This window comes from Oratosquilla oratoria, chromosome 9 (assembly GCF_046742065.1).
Source record: "Oratosquilla oratoria isolate Oo_2021 chromosome 9, ASM4674206v1, whole genome shotgun sequence".
NCBI lineage: Eukaryota > Metazoa > Arthropoda > Malacostraca > Stomatopoda > Squillidae > Oratosquilla > Oratosquilla oratoria.
In genome coordinates this window covers 45,263,267-45,287,606 of record NC_134785.1, presented here as the reverse complement: position 1 = coordinate 45,287,606, position 24,340 = coordinate 45,263,267, and the positions used below count along the sequence as shown (strand labels likewise).

The following is a 24,340-nucleotide window of genomic DNA, read 5'->3' as shown; positions in this document are numbered from 1 at the left end:
TTTTATCTAGACTGTTTTTAAATTCGTGTATCGTTTTTGCTTACACCACATTCTCATTTAACTTGTTCCAAACGTCTATTACCCTGTAGGGAAAGTTGTTCTTTTTCAGGTCTCTTCTGTAATTGTCTTTCTTGATTTTCTTTCTGTGTCCTCTTGTATCTCTACTATCCTATCTTATTAGATCCTATCTATCAATAGTTTCTATGCCTTCAATGATTCTATAAATAGTTTTTACAATGTCAACATTGGCTGATGAGAACTCGTAACAGGAAGTGGGCTCTGGTATGGAAGGCAGATGTGGGGGGAGTGAACATGAAGGGACGTCCTAGGATGAGGTGGATGGATGGGGTGAAGGGGGCTTTGGGGAAGATGGGAATGTCTGTTGAGGAAGGACGAGAGAGGACAGAAGACAGGGGTGAATGGAGAATGGTTGTACATAGATGATGTTGTGATGCATGAGGTGGAATGGGCGGGGAATGTGGGGTGAGGTAGTATGTGTGAGCAAAATTTGACGCAGCCTGAAGGGATTTCTCCCCATCTTCTCATTTTCTGCATAAGGGGATGGAGAGGGGGGCTCGCCGAATTAAGGAAGTGGCCTTCCTATGGATGTGCTGTGTCTTGCGACACTGTTTCTGAACCAGGGCAGTGGACAAGATACAGTGATGACCCGTCATTCACGAGGTGCTAAGATAAGAGGGAGGGTGGAGGGGTGTGGAGTGTATTCTGGGATGGAATGGGTGGGAATGATTTTATGCCTTTCCCTTTTTGGCTACCTCCCTTGTACATACATACATACATATACCAAGGCTTTTTCCCCCTTCCAAGGGAGGTAGCCACAAAAGGAAAGGCATAAAAACACTCCCACCCATTTCATCCCTAAATACACTCCACACCCCTCCCACCCTTCCTCTCATCTGAGCACCTCCTGGATGACGGGTCATCCCTGAACCCTGCCCACCGCCCTGGGTCAGAAGCAGTGTCGCAAGACACAGTACATCCACAGCAAGGCCGCTTCATTTAATCGGCGACCCCCCCTCTCCGTCCCCCTTTGCATATAAGGAGAGGACGGGGAGAAATCCCTTCGGGCTGCGTCAAAATTTACTCACACATACTACCCCACCCCCCACCCCCCCGCCTATTCCTCCTCATGCAGTCACAACATCATCCATATACAACCATTCTCCACTCACCTCTGTCTTCCGTCCTCTCCCTTCCCTCCTCAACAGACATTCCCCTCTTCCCCAAAGCCCCCTTCACCCCATCCATCCACCTCATCCTAGGACGTCCCCTCATGTTCACTCCCTCCACATCTGCCTTCCATACCTCTTTTACTAGTCTTTCTTCACTCATTCTTTCCATGTGTCCAAACCATCCCAATATTCTTTCATCAACCCTCTCTCCCAAATCCTTTTTCACCCCTGTTCTCCTCCTCACCTCCTCATTTCTCACTCTATCTAGCCTAGTAACCCCCACCATACTTCTCAGACACCTCATCTCAAACACATTCAAACTCCTTCTCTCTTCTTCTCTTATGTTCCACGTTTCTGCCCCATACAGTGCTGTTGGCACAATCACTCCTTCATACAGTCTCCTCTTCGCATCCATTCCCAAATGTCTATTTCTCATTACACTCTTTAAACCACCAAGGCATTTACTCGCTTCTCTCAATCTACATTCTACCTCCACCTTCACTCCACCTTTTCCTGCTACACTTGCACCCAAGTATCTAAAACTATCCACTTCCTCCAGTCGCTCTCCCTTAATGTTCACTTCCAGTCTACTGCCACTTTCACCCCTTGTACATCTCATCACCTTACTTTTACCCACATTTATCTTTAGCTTTCTTCTATCACATACTCTCCCAAACTCTGCCACCAGCTTCCTCAATCCCTCCTCTGACCCTGCCACAAGCGCAGTGTCGTCCGCAAACAACAGCTGGCTCACCTCCCACTTTTCTCCATTTTCTTTAACCATCTCCAATCCATGACCCACCACCCTTACATTTACCTCTCGCACCACCCCGTCCATGTACAAGTTGAACAGTCAGGGTGACATAACGCATCCCTGACGAAGTCCCACCTTTACCTCGAACCACTCACTCTCTCCATTTCTAATTCTGACACATGCTCTACTACTCTCGTAAAAACTCTTGACAGCTCCTAGAAACTTTCCTCCCATCCTGGATATCCGCAAAACCTCCCACAATGCCTTCCTGTCTACCCTGTCATAAGCCTTTTCCAGATCCATAAAAGCCCAAAAAACATCCTTCCCCTTTCCTACAGCTTTCTCACATATCTGTCTTACCACAAAAATCTGATCTACACAACCTCTACCCGTCCTAAATCCACACTGTTCCTCACCAATTACTCCCTCTGTTCCTCTCCTAATCCTCTCAATCAAGATCCTCCCATTACAAGCACAATAGCTAACATTTATGAGAAAGTTATCAAAAATAGATGGACTAAACATCTGGAAGAAAATAATATACTGAATCCAAAACAATTTCACTTTAGACAAGGAAGATCATGTGCCACAAACTTGATTTTTATTCAAGGTTAATAGATATAATGCAGGAAAGGGACGGATGGGCAGATTGTGCTTTCTTGGATTTACAAAAGGCATTTGATAAAGTACCACACAAAAAGCTATTAAGAAAATTCAGAATAACAGGAGTTGTACAAGGAAATTTATTGAAATGGATGGAAGATTTCTTGTACGGGAGAAAAATGAGGGTGGTACTAAGAGATAAAAACTCGACCTGGGAAGAAATGATAAGTGGAGTCCCACAAGGTTCTGTATTAGCTCCAATAAGGACTGCTATATATATATGACATGGATGAAGGTGTGGAATGTTATATGAACTTCTTTGCAGATGATGCAACACTACTAAAGAAAGTACAGAAAAAGACTGTGAATCACTACAGAGAGATCTGGACAAAGTCTGGGAATGGAGTCAAAAGTGGGAAGTGAATTTCAACATCAAGAACTGTAGTATAATGGAATTTGGAAAAAAAAAAAAAAAAAAAAAAAAAAAAAATCATGACAGTATAAAATTGATACAAAGTAAAAAAAAGTTAACTCCAAAAAGGACCTATGAGTAATTATTAACAAAGACATGTCACCAGACAAGCATATAAACAAAATAGTCAGAGAAACCTACAATTTACTATGATCAATAAAAGGGGCTTTTAATTACTTGGATGAAGTAATGGTAAAAAAAATATTAGTCACACTGATAAGACCAAGATTGGAGTACATTGCGACACTATGGGCACCCAGCACAAAAAAAAGAATATAAAGAAATTAGAAAGAATCTTTACTTTTTTTAGGAATGTCCCCTGTGGGGCTACAGGGAGAAGGATGCCTAGTCCCAATCCCCGTCCCTTTTTTCTCTCCTCTTGCGATTCAAGTGGAAATACTTGGTGGCAGTATTCTTTTGCCCTCACCACAGGGTAGGTAGGCGAAAAAGGAAATGAATATTCAGAGAAATTGTACAGGACAGTAACAAGGGGTTGGGGGACAGCATAACGGAGGGATAGTCGTAGTATAAAAGTGTCATAATTTCTCTATGAACAGAGTTTCCTCTATCACAGACAAAATGATGTGTGGCTCTGGTCTGTAGGGGAGCCCCATATAGACCCTAAAGTATCAACTGCATACTTCTTTGCCACAATAACATGCAGCCAATACCCCAGATGGGATGACCCATCATCCAGGAGGTGCTAAGATAAGAGGGAGGGTGGAGGGGAGTGCATTTAGGGATGGAATGGGTGGGAATGATTTTATGCCTTTTTCTTTTTGGCTACCTCCCTTGAAAGGGGGAAAAGGCCTTGGTATATGTATGTATGTAGAAAGAATCTAAAGAGCAACAACAAAGATGGCACCAACACTTTCAAAATTGACATACGAACAAAGATTGTCTAAACTGGAACTACCAACCCTGGAACAAAGAAAAGAAAGAGAAGATCTACTGGCCATTTACAGAATCATGAAAGGCATGGAAGTCCTTGACAGAGAAAAACCATACAAGAATTTAAGAACAAACTAGATGCTGAGAGATACAAAGATAGGTCAGTATGAGCATAGCTCCTCTTCCTGTATAATACGACTAGGTATACTAGGTAAATACACAGTAAAAATTTAAGCTAATGAAAAAAATGAGAAAATAATCGAGACCAAAAAGAATAAGTTTTTTGGAGAGTGCTGGACTTGAGGCTGAGAAAATTGTACATATATATACATATAAATATATATATATATATATATATATATACACATATATATATATAAAATGCAGGAAACAGAAAACAAGGAGGAAAAGGAAAAAAAATAAAAGTAACTTATACCAACATAGATGGTCTGATTTCAGGATTAGATGAATTAAATTATTATCTGGAAGAAAAACCAGGTATAATAGGAATTGTGGAGATGAAATTAAAAGGTCCACTGCCACCAAATAGTGTTGGACAAGGTTTATATAATCACTGGATAAAAAACGAGGAAAAACAGGGTGGAGTCATGTTTTTGACTAAGAAGGGTTGAAATGTGACAAAGATCACAGGAGAAAATAATGTGGAATTGATCATGATAAAAGTTTAAAATAGTGACATGAAAAGTAGAAAATATGTGGTGATTTATGTGCCCATGAAAACACATTCTTTCAAAGAGAGTGATCATTCCAAAATGTTGGAAGACACAAGGCATACATTAAATGAAATGCTGAAAGGATGAAATCTAGTAATTATAGTTGATTTTAACTCTATAGAAATATGTTGGGAGATGACAGTGAAGGGTGGAGAGCACCTTTCGGGAAACATACTACTGGAGATGACCACTGAATACACAATGACTCAATAGGTAAAAGAGAATACCAGATATAGAAATAATGAAGAATTGTCAATATCAGACTTAATATTTACATCAGAGCCTGATATTGTGGGTAGAATTGAATACAAGACACCCATTGGGAAGAATGACCACATTCTACTTGAGCTCGAACTAAAAGAGGAAATACATATGGGGAGAAATGAGAAACACAGAAAAGGAAGACTGATGTGTAACATAATGGATTTTGGGAAACTTAGAAAATTCTTTCAAAAAGCGAGCTTGAAAACATTCTTTAATGAAGAAACACAGGTGGAAGAGAAATGGACAATTTTAAAAGAAATCTATATTGAAGGAGTGGATAAATATGTACCAAAACAAAAACAGGAAAAGGTGTACATTAATTGCTGGTATAACAAAAAATGTAGCAAGACAATAGAAGAGACAAAGCTTGGAAAAGATGAAAAAAAAAAAAAAAAAAAAGGAAATTGGCAAATATATATCAAACTAAGAAATGAATATGTAAAAATATGCAGGGAAGAAAAAAGAAACCATGAAAAAGACATATAGGTTGAATCCCGATTATCCGGGCTCGGATATTCTGAAATCCCGGAAATTCTGTAAAAAATCACCATTAAATCGATAATCCATATAAATCCGTAAAATCCATATAAATATCCATAAAAATTCACCGCTAAATCAACAATCCATACATTATCCCGCAAAATCTGTATAAATATCCGTAAAAAATCACCACTAAATCAATAATCAATACACTATCCCGCAAAATCTGTAAAAAATTATGTACGAAAATCAGAAAAATCAGCAGTTTAACGTCTATTCATCGTACCATACCGAAAAAAGTCAGACAGTACCGTAACGATGGGTGTTTGTGTTTACAATTAACATTCCCGCCACTAATTGACGCTATTGTTCATTGACTTTGAGGGTTTTGAGGCTACCAATGTGGGGGACACTGTAGCAGACATTTTGAATTATGCAAGGAGTCTAAATGAGGAAAACTTAAATGAATGGATGGAGGTAGTCGTTGATACTCCACTCGCTCACCAGCTGTCAAATGAAGAAATTGTTAGGATGGTAATAACTCATGTTGGAGGAAATGAAAGCAGTGATGAAGAAGTAGATGACGGCACTGTACAAGCTGAAGATAAGATTTCCCTGGATGAAACTATCGAACTCACGGAGAAATTTATTGCTGCACTTGAGCAACAGCCATTTATTTCTGAGCAAGAAATTATGTGGATTTACAACCTCCAAGGAAAACTCATCAAAGAGAAGCCCAAATACATGAAACAAGGGAAAATTCAGGATTTTTTTAAAGAAAATGTCCGCCCCTACACCACAGCCTCGGCCAATGTCACCCCAACCAGGACCTTCTAGTGCACCTGACCTACCTCTACCTAACCCTAGGAGCAGCACACCAGCAGCATCGAACCCTACCCCAGAAACACCTGATGTGAGTTTATCTGGATTTTTACATGATGACACATCCGATGAAGACCCTGATATCACCCTTGCCGCTGATAAAACTCCATCCACCTCTATGTAATTCATCTCTGCAGTGATTGTGTGGGTTCTACAATTTGTGAGCAGAAGAAATCACCTACCCTTGGTAAATACAATACAGTACTAAGACTCATTTCTGTATCTATGGCTTCTTTTTACCATTTAACTGTACCTGTATTTCCTTTTACCAGCTCTTTCCAAATTAACATACAAACAAAAATTATCGAAGCTAGAACTACCTACACTAGAGCAAGGAAGAGAAAGAGGTGATCTACTGACTATAAATAGAATCATGAAAGGAATGGGAATCCTTGACAGAAAAGGTTTACTAAAAAATGACAATGGAAAAACAAGAGGTCATGAAAAGAAACTCAAAAAGGACAACTATAGAAAAGATAGGAAAAATAATAGCTTCCCACACAGAATGCTGGATATATGGAATAACTTAGATGAAAAAACAGTGTGTACAAATACTATTCATGATTTTAAGAATAAACTTGATGCTGAGATACAAAGACGGGTCACCACGAGCATAGCTCCCTTCCCGTATAATACAACTAGGTAAATACACACTGGCTAATGCCAGGCTATGATAATGATAACTGACACCTTGAGTTTCACTGACAAGAAACTTGAGTCCCACAGCTGCTGGAAGTGGTTGTCAGGACCTCTCATAAATAACTTGTGTACAAACATTACACTGTTGTTTATGCTGTATTATTACGAGACATTATTGCTGTATTATTGCTGTATTAGTATTCACATCATTGGCTTAGAAGGGAAACAGTTGTTGATTGCCAATCAACTAATCAATCCACTACCCCTAGACTCTCTTGGAGATGACCCACATCCTCAATAAGTCACTTAGAGAAGAAATATGTTGTCATCTCGGGACTGTTGTTGATTGTCAGCTCTCCATATGTGAAAACCTGGATGAAATACAGTTGGAACTGATGGTGAGAGATCTAGGGCTTTTGCATCTTGAGATGAAAGTGAAGGTGCTGACAGGTTCTGAAGATGAGTAGCAGAGGTAAAAGGTGCTACAGTAGAAGGAACAACAAATGGATTATGAATGAGTTAAGGGTGGGTATATGCTTTGACTCAGTCACCCCAACCTCTTATAAGGGAAAAAGGGCTTTTGGTATATGTATATACACTCATTTATTCTGCTGGTGACTTGATACAACCATCCTAGTCTAGATCTCTATCAACTTCAACTATTTTCAACTAATTGTTCACATAAGAGCTGATCATTTCATATTATTCCCCTGGTGTTGCTACCCAATGACAGTAACAACCCTGTACTAACACAACACAGACAACTGTCTTCTTGTATATATATTTAGCTAAATACAGTTACTTCTCAGAGCTAAATGGCCAATGACCACTGCTGGATGTTGTGGGGCTGCAGTTTTCATGAGTGAAATTTGAAGCATCAGTTATCATTATTGTTGGTCCTTTTAAGCTTGATATTTCTTTTATTGTCCCTTGGGCTTTTTCAGGATTAGTACTATTTCTTTATTCAGGTGTGAGGTCCACACCACTGCTGTCTATTCTATGCTATGTCTTATCACTGTGTGGTTAGTGTCTTGGTCATCTTTGGGTCCATGTAGCTGATTACCAATCTAATGTTTGCCTGCCAGGCATAGATCACTTATTCCATGAACCCTTATCCCATATCTCTGTATGATTATATTTGTCTGTATGACAAATTTTTTAAACAGCAAAGGTTATCATTCAGATGTCAAGCTTCCCTTCACTAATGTTAAGCCAAGAATCCATCAATCCCTCTAACTTTTTACTCAATCATTCTGATGCCCTGGTTCTCTGTTACAAAAGACCTAAGGGTCCTTATGATACTTTGTTAAATTTTTTATGTTATCTGTAAATGTTCTGTGTCTTCTGCCCAGAGTCACTCAGTTAAGAGGTATTATTTGTCTATGGGAACCAAATAAAGGAGTGTACTATTAGGTGTTCTGTGTCTTCTGTGTGGTGATTGCATCTTGGGCATTTGATGTCTGTTGTCAGCCCAATTTTCTAAAGTACAGTACTTACATTGTTCATGGCATGCTGCAACCTTGTCGAGATCATCTACATGGTAATAATCGTATCCTGAAGTGCCTAATACCTCAAAAGGTAAATAGCCTATAATAGTAGGTGCTCTGTAAACAAGGAAATTCATATTAAATTACTGAGGAGAAGATTGTGAGGCAAGTGTCATATATAATCTAATAAATTGAATAGCACTAATATTATTAACTTTTGAGAGATCTTTATTAAGAAAAGTTGGTGTAACTGACAAGGTGAGTTGATTTACAATAGAAAAAATGAAGCCATGGGTGATCTTCAGCAGAAATAATACAAATTGCAAAATCAACTGCATCAATCATAAACTATCTTATTTTTACTATCTTAATGATGAAAAAAGATAAGTCATAAGCCAAAGTGTGACATTTCATGGCAAACATTATTACTGAAAATGTAACAGCAATTCTGTTTGGCAATAATGCAACTTCAAATAATATTAACGTCAAAGGTCAAAATACACAATTTCTCTTAGGTTTTCAGCTGAAAGTCAACATTTTATTCAATCTTGTTAGCAAACAGAACAAAGATACACAGAATAGTGTAAGAAACTACTTTATGGTAAAAGCTTTTTAAAGTGACTAGAAAATATGTGTAAATACAACAATGCAATAAAAAAATTTGGTCTCTATACAAAATGACAACATTTTCATAAAAGCAATGTGTGAACAAGAACAAAAAAAAATTATATTCCTTATGGGTCAGGATCAAATATAAACAATGAAACCTTACCTATGGTCCAAGAATAAAAATTTCCATTCTAAACTATGTCTAGATGTAAACTCCGTTTTACTGGGCTCCATTATCATCATTTCTCGTACTAATTGAGGCCTCTCTAATCTCCCAATCGCGACGAACACCAATCTGTAATGATTTTTTTTTTTTTAATGAACTGTCATAATTCAGGCTAGGAGAGACTAGATAGGTGAGAGTGGAAAATGATTGTGAATGGAATATAAATTGACACAGCCCAAAGGGATTTCTCCTCTTTATTTTCACATGTGGCAACAAGGAGGAAGGATCATCATTTAAATGAAGTGGCAGGATGTTCTGTGTCTTACTGCACTGCTTTTAACTCAGGCAATGGGCAGGAGACATGGATAACCCTTTATCCACGAGGAGCTAAGATGAAAGGGAATAGACTTTTCCAAGAAAGATGCCCATTGCCTTGTTTTCAATCCCATGACATCTTAGAACAGGTAATTGTAGTTTTACGTTATCAAATGAAAAATATGGGTGAATAATTTCTTCTTGTGAAACATTGATATAACAAAAACAATAATATAAAATACTGAAAACTGGTTCTTGATTCAACCTTCACCTGACAACAAAATACCATGTGTTATATTTCAATATGCATCACAACCTATACAGCTTACTCATGACTGTAAAAATGTATTAGATTAGATTAGCTTTATCTTAGTATGAAACCCTTTTCCAATCAATTCAAGCCAATACCAAAACAAATGAGATTCAACAAATGTAAAAAATATAGACTGAGTCACAGGTAAGAATATAACAATGCTAGAGATAACTCAAAAAAGCCCAATAAAGGGCTTATTTATTAAGGTCCCTTAAGATACAAGATAACAAAAGTATACAAAAATGAAAGAGTCTCTGTAGAAGGCAGAGGTGGGAGGAGTGAACTTGTGGGGTTGACCAAGGATGAGATGGATGGATGGGGTGAAGGGGGCATTGAGCAAGAGGGGGATGCCTTATTGAACAAGGAACTGAGAAGGCAGAAGATAGGGATGTGTGGAGAGAATGTAGGACAAAACCCCAGCGCTCCAAATGGACAAAACCCCAGCAGAGGTGAGACAAAACCCCAGCAGATTTAGTTATGACACAACTTTGGTACTGTATGGAAAATATATGGCATTTTTCAACTGAGTTTAATATCATTAAAAAGTAACTTAGCGTTGTCTCTTCTTGTTAGTTTGGAGTGAATTCATACCTTCCACCTTAGTGACACTTTAATGAGGTGTGAAAACTCACATATTATTAAGAATACATGTACAAATCCAGTGACAGGTAGAAAAAAAAAATAATATTAAGATGCCCCAATGTAATGTAATATACTTAAAATGAGCATTAAAAAAATAATAATAAAATAAATAGCATAATTTTTGGTCCAGTTTATTGATATATAGTTGGTAATTTACATAAACAGTCTCATTTCAGGTCTTGTTGTGACCAGGTGCTGGGTTGTTCAATCTACTTAAAACAAATAATATGTCCAACACCATCTAGGAAATTCTGTACATCTTTTGTCAGATCTCAACGGTCTTGACACAAGTTCTTCAGGCACAAGTTGAAGCTCTTAGATTTGAATTTCTGTCTTTTCTCTTGATGTTCGCCAATCTGATCTTGAAGCAATGGTCTTGTTGGAATCCCTCCATCAGGGTCCAAATGCTCGGGTGCCTATGTCCAATTAGTTCCCTGAAGGAATTGTTCCATCCTTCACATATGTTATTTGTCCTGTCTCCCCCTTCCAATGTAGTTTTACTTACATTCCACACTTCTGGAGGAAAGATAGGAGGACGGTGACGCAGATGCAGGGTAGGCAGGGACTCGTGATCTGGAAACTGAATCAACCGATATCTTCCAGAAACAAAGGCATTGTCAAAGTAGGTGACTAAGTCATCTAGTCTCTCAGGAGTATTCTCTTTCAGGAATTCCATTCCAGATGCGACATCCTCTAGTGGTAGCAGGGCTAGTCCATCTAACATACCACAGAATTTTCTAACATCATCACTTGACTTGTACAAACCAACAAGTCCCAGTTCTTGTATCTTTCTCCAAGTACTCTGAGTTAAATGGTAAAAACAGCCCTGGGTTCTCACATGGCTCCCAAAGACCCTATGAATGGCCTGCATTGTTGCACTCTCAAAGTCCGTGATGATGGTGGTTGGATCAAGTTGGATTCCAAGTTGGTTACAGTGAGTTACTATGGAAGTGAGGAGTTCCTCATAGATAACTTGGCTCTTCCCTGGCAATATCGCATATACGCATGAAACTGCACTTTCCTTGAATGGGACCCGGATGACATAAACCTGCTTAGCAATCTTTGGTGCCATTGAGTATGTGCCATCCATATGCCATTATGGAGACCTGGCTTACAGTCCCAGACCTTTTTCAAATACAAATACTAGTAATATGTTGGCAGCATCGCCCCACTGTCATGAATCAGGAAAGGCTTTGAGTTATCTCCACCAGTTGTTGTCCAACTTCCTTCTACGATTAGTTCCTTTAGTGATGGAGGTTCCACAGGTCTGACTCCTTGCCTTTGGCATCTTATATCCCGCTTAATTGATTCTGGTTTTCCAACTATGGTAGTACGGACTTCATCTGTTGCTCCAAGCATAGCTTTGGCATACACTTGGACTGTCTTCCCCTTTTTCATTTTCACATCAGATTTTATCTGAGACCGTACTTTTGCAACTGAAGCAGCATTGGGATTTGGTTCATGATTATGTTCTCTGAAGTTCAAAGTTGAGTCCATAGTTAGGTTTGTACTGATTGCACCTTTACAAGAATATGCTGACCACTGTGAACATTCCCACCGGATAGTGCTTTTTGACTTGGTCTTCTTTGTGTAGACATAGCCATCATAACAAATCTTCAGATTGCCTTTGTTGATCTGTATCACCTCCATGCACCTTCTGGGATTGTTGGATTACTGGTTAGTCCATCCAGCATTAGAATTTATATATCCATATCATTCACACATCTCAAGGTAACACCTCTGAAAGGACACTATTCAAATGTTGACTGTTAGGTGAGCAGTGTCTCAGCTGTCATTTGTTGAGCTAATTAACACCTGCCTCAGTTTGGATACTTAACCCCAGCAGGGCAGGAATTTTAAAACCCCAGTAATGTTAAACATATTTGTGGGTGAGAAAAAAAAATTAAACCAAAATGAATGTTACCCTTGTATTCACACTTCATTAAAGTGTCACTATGGTGGATGTGAATTCACCCCAAACAACAAGAAGAGACACTGCTACGTTACTTTTTACTGGTATTAAACTCAGTTGAAAAATGCCATATATTTTCCATTTAGTACCAAAGTTGTGTCAATCTAAATCTGCTGGTGTTTTGTCCTACCTCTACTGGGGTTTTGTCTGTTTGGAACACTGGGTTTTAGTCCGCTGGGGTTTTGTCCGTGCAGCGTGTGGAGAATGACTATGTACAGTATACTATTATGCAAGGAAGGAAGGGGCAGGGGATGGGAGATAGGGGGTGCTGATGTGAGTGATATTTTGACATAGCTCGAAGGGGTTTCTCCCAGTCTTCTCTTATTGTGCATGAGAGGACAGAGAGGGGGTGTTGGCAATTATGTGAAGTGGCCCTGCTGTGGATGTACTGTGTCTTGTTACATTGCTTCTGATCCAGGGCTGTGGGTGGGATACAAGGATGACTTGTCATCCATGAGGAATCAAGATGGGAGGGGGAAAGGGTGGTGGACAAGAGTGGAATGGGTGGGAGTAGGTGTGTGTCTTTGATTTGGCTACCTCCTGTATAGGGAGGAAAGATCTCTTGGAATATAGAAGAAATAACACTGTAATACACGTAGTAGTTCGACACATTGACTAAATTGAAGAACAACAAAAGTTGACTAAAAAATAAGAAACGATGCTAAAATACATTTAAAAGTTTGACACATATTGTCTAAATTGACAGACAACAAAAGTTGATTAAGGCCACATAAAAAAAAATGGTTAACATCCCTGCCCGATCCTCAGTACCCTTCGGCGTGGTGCATGAATGGCTGACTCGGTGTTAGTGCCAGAATGTTTGGTTTACGGCATTTTTATGGCTTTTAGCAAAGCTAACATAACGCAAGTGGGCAATTCTACCCTCTTAAAGCCCTGATATGGACTGAGCATTGTCAACATGTCTCATTCTGAATTCTACGCAGAATTCTCTGGCGGAGTTTGACAACAAACAACAACAGGAGTCATGCAAGCAATTTTATCAATTTTCTAGTTGGAGAGTTTGTATTTTCGTGCACATATTTCGACCCCCCCCCAAGAAAATAAATAAATACACACCCGACCCACCTCCTCCCAGAAACAAGGGCAATCTCACTATTATTTATTATCTTTATGTGGCCTAAACATAAAAACTAATCAATATAATTGCTATGACTGCTAGACATATTATTCCTCCCCTCACCATACTACTATAATATTATGATATCGTGTTAATAAACTGTAGCTTACCATATCTACCGCTAAAATAGCCTTGAAATTTGGAAGGAACCCGATGAACACACAGTTATGTTAGTTTACATCGGTAATCACCATATATGACCTCACTACCTGTTAGTTCTTCATCTCACTACTCTAAAGCGCCCATTGCTGGAAAGGTCTATTTGGTGACAGATGGGAGTGGGATGGATAGGGGCGGATGTATGGTTTGGCTGGCTACCTCCCTTATGAAGGGAAATAAGCTTATTGAGATATAGATAGAATAAGTTCATACATTACATACACTAGTGAATAATGTTTACAAATTTACCAGCAAGGAACTTCACGAACACAAGAAACATTTCTGATGCATTGCTAGAAATGTGAATTTGATTTATGTGAAAGTAAAAATCCAATTAACTCAAATGACAATGAATATCTAAATGCAATTAGCTCATCCAAAAGAGAATTCATAATTTACAATGCTTATTTAATGATAAAAACGGTTGTATATATAAAAAATACCATATGAGGTGTGTGGACAACCAATTTTTATTCTTGGTGCTCAAAATAATATATGTGGACCACAATGGAAATAAGTTTCATTTTTTTTTGTGTCCTCGCAATTTTATACATTGTATTTTCATATGTGTTTTATATTGCAAAACAAAAACTAAATTAAGGATGATTCATGCTTGGTTTTCTAAAAAACAGGAAACAATATGTAGCCACTGAGGAAGAATGATCACATATTCTACCAGTTACATGCGGAGTACCTCAAGGTTCAGTTCTAGGACCCAAACTATTCTTACTCTACATTAATGACATTACAAATGTATCCAACCTTATGCAATTTATACTGTTCGCCGACGATACCACCATTCTATGCTCCGATATAAATTCCGACAAACTGATCAAGACAATTAATGAGGGATTATGTCAGCTATCTAACTGGTTTTCAGCCAATAAACTATCCTTAAATGTATCAAAAACTAACTACCTGCTTTTCTACAAAAATAATGAAAGCACTAAGCCGACCAAAATAAACAACGAAATTATTGAAAAAGCGTCCGTCAGTAAATTCCTAGGCGTGTATTTAGACGATCAACTTAATTGGAAACATCATATAAATCACGTGATAAATAAGATGTCCAAAACTTTAGGAATAATGCATAAAATGAGAAATATCCTCAATTAAAATACCCTACGTACCATTTACTGTAGTCTACTACTACCATACCTAAACTACTGTTCAGAAATTTGGGGTAATACTTATCAAACTAATCTTCAATGCATAATTACCTCACAAAAAAAAGGCACTGCGGGTAATCTGCTATGTAGGTCGTTTAGAACATACAAATAATTTATTTAAAAAACTAAATCTACTGAAATTCATGGACTTAATAAAGTACAAAACTGCCCTTGTTATGCATCAAATCTACATTACACAAATTAATCAAAATATATTGAAATTTTACTCAACTTACTCAACTCGCTATGCGACTAGGCATACAAACGACTTTTTTAAAACTCAATACATACAGAACAACCAAAAAAGGCCAATGCTTGTCTATTATAGGTGTTAACACATGGACTAAACTTGAAAAGGAATTACCTAAGACAAAATGTTTATCAACATTCAAACGATATTTAAAAAAGTCATTAATCTATAAGTATTAGTATATTGAACATTTCAGGTCCATTTCATGATTGTATTCATGGAGAAACTGTCATGTACCGCCCAAGTCTGCCGCTCTTTTTTTTTTTTCTTGTTCCTGCAGGTGACGGTGACCCGGATCCGCGCAGTAAGCAATTATCGTCCCGTCAACAATCGACCTGACATCTCACCTCCCACCTGACCCCCACAAGATGCGTTGCTCGCACGTGACCCCGATTCCTACGTGAGGTCGGAGTTAACGGGCGTCGTGTCGCATCTCATTGCAAAAAAATATATAGATGTATATATGTATATGTATGTATGTGTGTATGTATGTATGTGTGTGTGTATATATGTGTATATATGTGTATGTATGTATCATACTAACATGTAACAAAAATAAATAAATAAAATAAAAATAATTCTTTCCTTAAAGGGAGAGCAATTCCCCAAAATCTTTGCTTCACACTCTCCCTTTTCAACAAGCAATTTTGTAAAAAAATTGTATATATGTATGTATAAATTGTATTTTATTTTGTTGAATAAATATTAACTAACTAACTATTGGGTTATCTGGTATTTTTTCGTGCCATGTCAGTCCACATATATTTTATGATTTGAATTAACACATAATATTATGTCAACACTTCGAGGCACGTCATCCTCAGTGAAGTAGAAAATAACAAATCGTACATCTCACTGAACTCTACGGATTCTTCAACACCCGTAGCGGCGGCGTAGCCCCCCATAGGATGGGGTGCGCAGACAAATGTTTACAAGACAAATGCTCACAATACATATGCTCACACCCTTAATGGAAAAAGTGACAACTGCTCACAAATGTTAGCGATCTGCGTGTTATAAAGCTACTTTGCTGTGCGATCTACACATTATATTGTGATCTACAAGAAAAGTTACACGTAGATCACGTTGGCTTTGTAGATCGCATAGTAAAGTATATTATATTTATATTATATAATTTGTTTTCTTCATTTTTATTTTTTGTTATGCAATTAATTTATTAACACCATTATATGTAGCCTACCAGCGCTCCCTTCCGTAATTTTATCTGCTTAGCTTATTTTGATTTACCGATGAAATAAAACTTGTTTTAAATTTGTTGTATTTAATCTTTTAGTAATTAATGCATAACTTTCAATTATTTTCCAAAACACATATTTGTTTTGTTTGATTCATAATAAATAAATGAAACACGTAGATCTCAACTCAAAGTAGCAAACACTTGTGAGGATTTGTCGTTTTTTTCCATTAAGGTTGTGAGCATATGTCTTGTGATCACATGACGTGTGAGCATTTGCCGTGAAACCGTAGGTTGGGTAGTCAAACCATATATTCTTGGCTGTACTTACTTTGTTTCCTGTGGTTGTTGTGTATTTAGAACACTACTCTGGAACAACCCTGCCCCTCTGTTGGAGCTGTTCATTGATACCGTGTCCTCAGCTTCACTACAACTGAAATCTAATACGCCATCTGCAAAAAGGAGAATAATTTGTACTGCGTTGAGCTCTGTCAAATGAATACAAGCATCATTGTTACTTGGAAATAGAAACAATATATCTTCATTGAGTGATCTGTGGGCTGAATGTGGTTGTAGTCAGTCTCCTGAAGGATGCAGGTCTCCTGTAAGAAAGAATTGTGGCACGGAGGAAATGAAGTAGATAAGAAAAGGGAAAATTAAGAAACGCAAAGAAATAGAATAAAACTGAAGAAGGGGGGAATTATTGAACAAATGGAGAAGGTGAAAAGTGAAGAGAATATAAGAATATACGAACTAGACTTGATTACATGAGCACCAGGAAACTGAAAAATGGTAGTATGGATAAACGCAAGAACGAACCTAAGTTGGTCTTTATACAGGTTTGCCAGTAATAAACTAAAAAAAAAAGAGAAATAATCCCTGAGGTATTCCGTTTTCCCTAAAATTCTCTCTTAGAGGAAAGAGCAATGTGGACAATAATGATTCAAAAACATAGAAACAGAAGTGAAAGGAATACAAAACTATTGTGAACATTAGATATGAGAAACACTCCTGAGTCTGACTGAACCTCAACATAGATGGAAGAAATAACTGGTGGGTAACATTCATAATTTAATTATGCGTTGATTAGAAGAAGAGGAAACACTATGGAACTGGAAAAGAGCTAATGTGGTACCAATTTACAAAAGAGGAAGTCGGCAGAAGCCTTTGAACTACAAATTAGCAAATATTTCCAGTTCTTCCATTAGACTTTTTTATTATTATTACTCCTGGAAGAAACCATAGATTGCTGTTTTTCCTTTATCAACGTAGGTCTGGGAAGAGGAAAGGAGCAGTCTCTTTCGTAAAAAAGTGAAAGGAAATGTAGACGAAATTTATGGAATTCTTATACTTGGTTTAGAGACCGAGCTTAGCCCCTCAAAGCTGCACTCCCGCCAGATAGAAATGTGTTGATCAAGGTCTAAGTAAACAGGTCTAACCGCTGTATCAGTTCTGCGCAGCTTCTGACGTAGTTTGGATGCGTCCATTTTCTCTTTGTGATACACTGAAGAAAACTGTGAAACGCCAAGGAAGACAGGAACTATAATATTTTATATATTATATATATATATATATATTATATATATTACATATTCATATATATAGACAGGAACTATAATATTTTATATATATATATATTTTATATAATATTTGTCAGAATATAACTAATTGAGTGGATCGAGCGAAGGCGACGTCATTTTCGAACGACGGACCAGCTTCAACTGACAGCTATAGGACCCGCTAACCCCACTTTGAACAGCCAGGTGACGTTCACGGGCTCGCTGCGCCAACTCCCTCGAAATTCGGTCTGAAGTGGTTAGACCTTATATTCTTAGATCTTGGTGTTGATGGGGTTGGAAGACGTACACTGGTATTTCGTCGCCGATCAACTGTGCTTCTGTCCTTCCTTGGGGGACACCATCTCACTGAAGACTTGCGAGTCACAGAGGTGGTCAAGAAAAGATTGGAGAACAATAGTGAAATGGGATAGTAGTTGCTTTAAGATGGTAGCTACCGACATTTTGACAAAGCGAACACTATTTGAGGATAAAGCAGTTACTGAATGTTGAACTATTCGTTTGATGAAGCTTTGTCAATTGTTCAATAAAACTCTGGTCCGTAGGGGTGTTACTAAAGCCCCCCCCAAAAAAAAATATATTAATGATGATGATGATAATAATAATAACAATTATAATAATAAGATGACCCGTCATCCAGGAGGAGCCAAGAAAAGAGGGAGGGAGGGGTGGTGAATGAGAGTGGAGTATGTGGGGATGAAATGGGTGGGAGTGGATTTATGCATTTGACTTTGGATACCTCCCTTCTAAGGGGGTAATAGCCCTTGATATATGAATGTATGTATAATGATGACGATGATAATAATAATGACAATAATAAAAACTATAATGATAAGCTTAGCTCTTGGAACACTGTCTACATACGCAGCCTCTCCATAATGACACAAAAACTGGCAAACCAGTTTCTCCTTCGACTTAGTACTAAGACGGTTTTCGTCGTGTGATTCTCCAACACCCAAGACAAAGGTGCCAAAATCCATCATCAATCGTCATTGACCAGACTCAATCCTCCACCCCTTCACCCCAGTTCTCATCCACCCATGACAAGGATCTGCTGCAAGGCATTGACATACGTCAAGTTATATTTCCTTCACTACGTTCATATTTCATATATTTAGACTTCAGAGTTGCTGAAACGAAGTAGGAGAGGGTGAGGAGGAAAGGAGGGGAGAGATTTATGTTGCTACGCTAAAGAGGTTATCACACTGGGCTTCCACGGGCTTCACCAGCGCCGACAGTTGAGAGTTCGTTTGAGTAAAAACTACTTCAGTTACAATATTTCGTTTTTCAAATCTTCAAATATCAAATTATCTACCCATCATATATAGCAAAGCTGAATGATGAACTAAGATATTGTAAACCTATACGAATGTTCCAGATTTCTGTAAGCGAAGACATATTCTATTTATTCAAAAGAAGGTTGGAAGTAGGATGTAGGAGAAAAAAAAAGAGCGCAGCGTGATAACCCGCTAAGCCACGGCAGATGTTTATTTACAAAATGGGCGCCTGTATGCTGTTGAATAAAGATTTTTTTCAACCCTGTAAGAACACAGAAGACCTTTTGACATAAAAACACCTGGCGGTATTATTCTCAGCCACTTCAAATTCAGTTTTAAGAAGGAAATAAGCAGGAACTGGTGTACCAATAGAGTAGCTAACAAATAGAATAGACTTAGTAACCATGTAGTGAGCGCTGAAACTACCGGTTGTTTCGAGAAGGTTAAATAATTTTACAGATAGGGGATGATAGGTGGTAATAGGCATGGAACTGCCTAGTGTAGACCTTATGGTCTCTTGCAATCTCCTCCATCCTTATGCTCTTATGTTAACAGAGTGGTTAACGAATGGAATAGATCTAGTAACCATGTAGTGAGCGCTGAAACTATCGGTTGTTTTAAGAGAAGGTCAAATAACTTTAAGGATGGGGATGATAGGTGGTAATGGACACGGAATTACCTAGTGCAGGCCTTATGGCCTCCTTAATTCTTATGTTCTCATGTTCAAACTGATGTCTTTACAGGCAACACTGGGGCTACTTTACATATTTCATTCTGGCTAATGGGGGTAGGTTCTAGGCTCAAGAGGGGGTTAAGTGGGGGGGCGGATGGGGGGGAGTGGGTACGGTTCTGGGGTTTCAGAGAACTTAATATTGTAAATACTTATTTAGAATACTCATATGTTGTCAATATTTCTATAACTGGCATCTATCGTGACACCCGTGTCTTCAAAATTAAACCAAATATTCTCTAAGTTAAGTGATGTCACTCCAACAAGTTCAGTAAACAAAAATGGATAAATAAATATATTTCATATTGTCAATAAGTGTCTCTCGAGTTCACGGGACCCTACAAGCGGATAGCCTCATCTTGTATATTATAACTAAGATCAATTCCATTGGGTATTTACAGAAATGGGAACCACGAGTGCATGGGCTTGTTCTATATATTACAACTGGGCCAATCCCATTGTTTACATACAGACAGGACCCTATGAACGCATACCTTTACTATTTAAGTAATAATTAGGCCAACCCCATTAGGTACACACAGAGACGGTACTCTACGAGTGCATGCACACAGAAACAAACCTCGGAACTCAAAACTCCCGGACACAAAAGCCCGCCCGACGGATTATCTCGCATCGGCCGGAAGACAAAACGGCCACATGTCATTACATTCCGGTAAGAAATCCATTACCGGGTACAGTCACGGCCGGGCAGGTCTCTCTGAGCACAAGTCACTCGTCCATGAGGACCCGAACCAGTGACGAGCGAGAGAGTATCACAACTCAAAAGACAGACAGTGTTGTTCATTCCAGGTCGCCGCGCGCTACGCGGATGACGAATGTTGTTGTGTGTTTAATAAGGTGAAGGAGAGGTTGGTGTTCGCCTTTGGAGTCATTGAAGTGAAAGGAATTGAGAGAGAAGAGAAGAGAAGAGAGAGAAAGAGAAAGAGAGAGAGATCATTAAGGGAAAAATGAGGGTGTTCTGAGGGTGAAAAAATACGAGGAAGATAAAACAAATGCAAAGTTCCGATGATGAAGAAGAAGAAGAAGAAGAAGAAGAAGAAAATCATAATCGTATTCCTATTATAAAGGCATAATGGTGCCGTAGTCATGGTGGTCTACTCGCACTTTAATTGAGCAGTCACATCAGAGCCGGTCCTCACCCCGTCCTGCCAAAATTGCCAGGACGTGGGTTGCACACAGTGACTACAAGGACGGCATGGGCGTGGACCAGTTTTGATTGTGCTCAAAACTGACGTAGCGAGAGCGTAAAAGACTTAGGACGGGGTGGAGACACCTTTGCTGATGTAGTAACGACCACCTCTGGTGTGACTGCACCTTAACGTTTATGAGTTCGTGTCCACGAGCACCATGATGTATCTCCGTGTCTGTGAAGAACGAGTTCGACATCTTTCCCCGAACTTTCCCCCCGAACTCGAATATACAAAACACTTAAGCAGTGGTTCTTAACCTTTACACGCACATCTCCCTTATGGAATGTTGTTCCTTTGCCTCCTGGAGAGGAGATCAACACTGAATAAAATCGTCATGACATAGGAAGAAGTGTTTGGAGAACATGGATCCGTTATAGAAAACAGTGGGTCTCCATTAACGGTGTAAAATCTAAATGGGATTGTGTTCTAATGAGAGTTCCCCAGGGATCGGTTTTGGGTCCCTTATTATTCATTATGTATATAAACGATTTGGACAATGAGACTGATAGTGATGTTAGTAAGTTTGCGGATGACACTAAAATAGGACGCCATATTAGGTTGGGGGAAGATGTTGGGATACTGTAGCAGGATTTTAATCAATTGTTTGCATGGTCGGAGAAATGGCAAATGGGCTTCAATATCTTAAAGTGTTGTGTGATCAACATAGGATTACAGAACCCAGCTAATTGGTATAACTTCGATAACGCCATATTAATAAAGAAAACAGGATGTGAAAAGAACTTAGGAGTATTAGTGAGTCCGGACCTTAAATCCAGGAAATAGCGCATAAGTGCCAGGAATAGGACTAACAGGGCATTAGGATTTATTGCTAAAATGGTTACAAACAAAATTGAAGATGTAATCATTACACTCTATCTGGCGATAGTCGGACTCATCCTTGACTAAGCGGTGCAGTTTTTTGGTCTTTGTCCTATAGAATGGGCACTGATTCACTAGAATCAGTACAAAGGAAAATGACCAAAACTGTACAAAGGACGAAAAGTGCGGGATAATTTAACAGAGGCATTCAAATGAGTCAAGGGCTATAACAAGGGTGATGGAGGCAAGGTCATCATATTAAGACGGCAGGGTAGGCCTCGTAGAAACTTAGATTGGACAAATCTAAGTTTGAGAAGGAAATAGGCAAGATCTGTTTTACCAACAGAGTGGTCAACGAATGGGATGGACTTAGTAACCATGCAGTGAACGTTGAAACAATTAGTTGTCTTAAGAAAAGATTAAATAACTTTATGTTTAAGGATGTGTGGTGAGGGGCATGAGGGCATAGATATAGATTTGCAGTTGGATCTACAATGAAGGTTTGGTGAGGCAAACGAGGCGAAAGTCCGTTCGTTTTATTGTCTCAGTCTTCTCTCCTCTACAATTATGGAGCAACCTCTAAGCAGAACTCGGGGGTTGCCAAATTCTATTTACAAGGTAAAGTTGGCTGTTGCCATTACACAACTAAAACATAATTTATTTTTCCTATATCTACAACTTACAATGCATGGTCTGAGTCTGGACTTTCTGTATCCATACGTAGGATATTCAAATAAGATAGTAGTCATAAAAGAAATATGTTGCACGTATGCCGATCAATAAAAGAGTGTTGACATCTGCTGATCTGGAGGTTGGCAATGCTGGACGGAGATGTTCTCTATTATTATACCAGGTGTTTGGGTGTGGTCCAAAAGGCCTGGCTTCTCTCGCCATGGTCAGGTCCAATGACAATGGAGGGTCCCTTGGGAGTTGGATCCGAGCATAATGGAGAGTCCCTTAAGAATTGTCTGAAGGTGTCGAGATTCTCTTTCACTCTACATGTGTGCGAGCGCGCGTGTGCACGCTAGACATCCAAAGGATTGACTCTTCCTTTCAATCTTGCAACAGATACTCGGCTCAGCTACCGCTCACTGCCCACATTGAGGTTGATGATCAGGGAAGATAAAAAGTAATACAAGACCTTTGCAGATCCTTGGCATGAAGATAATGTTGGAATAATGGTGGTATCAGGATATACGCATGATAAAATTAAAATTGACTTAATTGTAGAAGGATGTGGAAGTAGATATTATTTCCGTTCACCCAGGCAAAAATATACTCTTAAGAAGTTGTCGCTCGATTTCGAGGATTGTAGCGGGGGGGGGGGGATAGGATGTTTTAGTGGAGAGGGTTGGTGATGGTTCTCTATTGAAGGGTAGTGTGAATTTGTGAAGAGACAGTTTCTATGTCGAGGCCACGGGGGACTCTTTTGATATGATCTTTATGCAAGACGGTCTCTGTAAGGTCGTGCAACCTGAGTGTTTCGGCTTTGTTCTTTGACTCGTGTCCATTGATACGATAGGGTTCAGAGAATTTAGGGAACAGCTTCGAGGTGGCGGTGTGATTGGGGGTGTAAACAATGTAAAAATCAACGGTATTTAAGAGATGTTTGGTCCTGAGATTTGCTGATTTGGACATGCGGGAGGAGTTGGTGCGTATATTACGTTTGGAACGCATGTCCACAGCTGTCAGTAAGGTAGAAGAGTTAGGGTCCTGGAAAGGGGTTTGGGTGGTTGACCACTGAGAACTCTTTCGTATGCAGGTGGTGAAACAATATGTGCTAGCAGCTGGTGCATCCTCATGTGATGAAGCGGAGTGAATTTGAATGGGGGGGGAGTAGAATAAACTAACGTAGAGTCATGTTCTGCCTGCTCGGTCACGTGTATGTGGTTTACTTTGTGAGAAGTTGCTGTCAATGCAGGGATGAAATTATTTGAATAAATGATCCCATTTCGAGCAGGGTAAATATATGTTATGTTGCTTCATCACTGTTAAACCTACAAGGATATCAGCAGGAAAGTGAACGTCAGCTACGTAGGTGGTAATTGGAATGGATGGGCACTCATCTTTGAAGCTAATGTCTTGGGAGAATTTACCAATGATCGGAAATGGTACATCATCTATATTGCAAAGATTGACGTCCGTCGGGGGATTTCAAAATGGTGACACGTTTTGTTGCAGTGCGGAATTTATGGAAACTGTGTGTTGACATGTTAACTGGGGAACCCGTGTCGAGAAAGATTGTTACTTTGGTCCAGGTGTTGGGGTGTGGTCCGAAACGCCTGGCTCCTCTCGACATGGTCAAGTCTGATGACAAAGGAGGGTACCTTGGGGGTTAGATCCGAGCACATTAGAGGGTCCCTTGAAAGTTGTCTGAAGGTGTCGGAGTTCTCTCACTCCCC

The 24,340-nt window shown here is 39.0% G+C and overlaps 1 protein-coding gene across 2 annotated transcripts in view; it reads right to left on the bottom strand.

Annotated features, from left to right (window-relative positions):
* The window catches only part of LOC143028359 (uncharacterized), a 633,126-nt gene that overhangs the window by 77,375 nt on the left and 531,411 nt on the right, over nt 1-24,340 (bottom strand). For both annotated transcript variants that reach the window (XM_076190321.1, XM_076190320.1), the window contains 3 exons: nt 16,656-16,776; nt 9,169-9,300; nt 8,407-8,513 (listed from right to left, as the gene is read on the bottom strand). In XM_076190321.1, the coding sequence (XP_076046436.1) occupies nt 8,407-8,513; nt 9,169-9,300; nt 16,656-16,776 (360 nt within the window). The remainder of the gene's footprint in view (nt 1-8,406; nt 8,514-9,168; nt 9,301-16,655; nt 16,777-24,340) is intronic.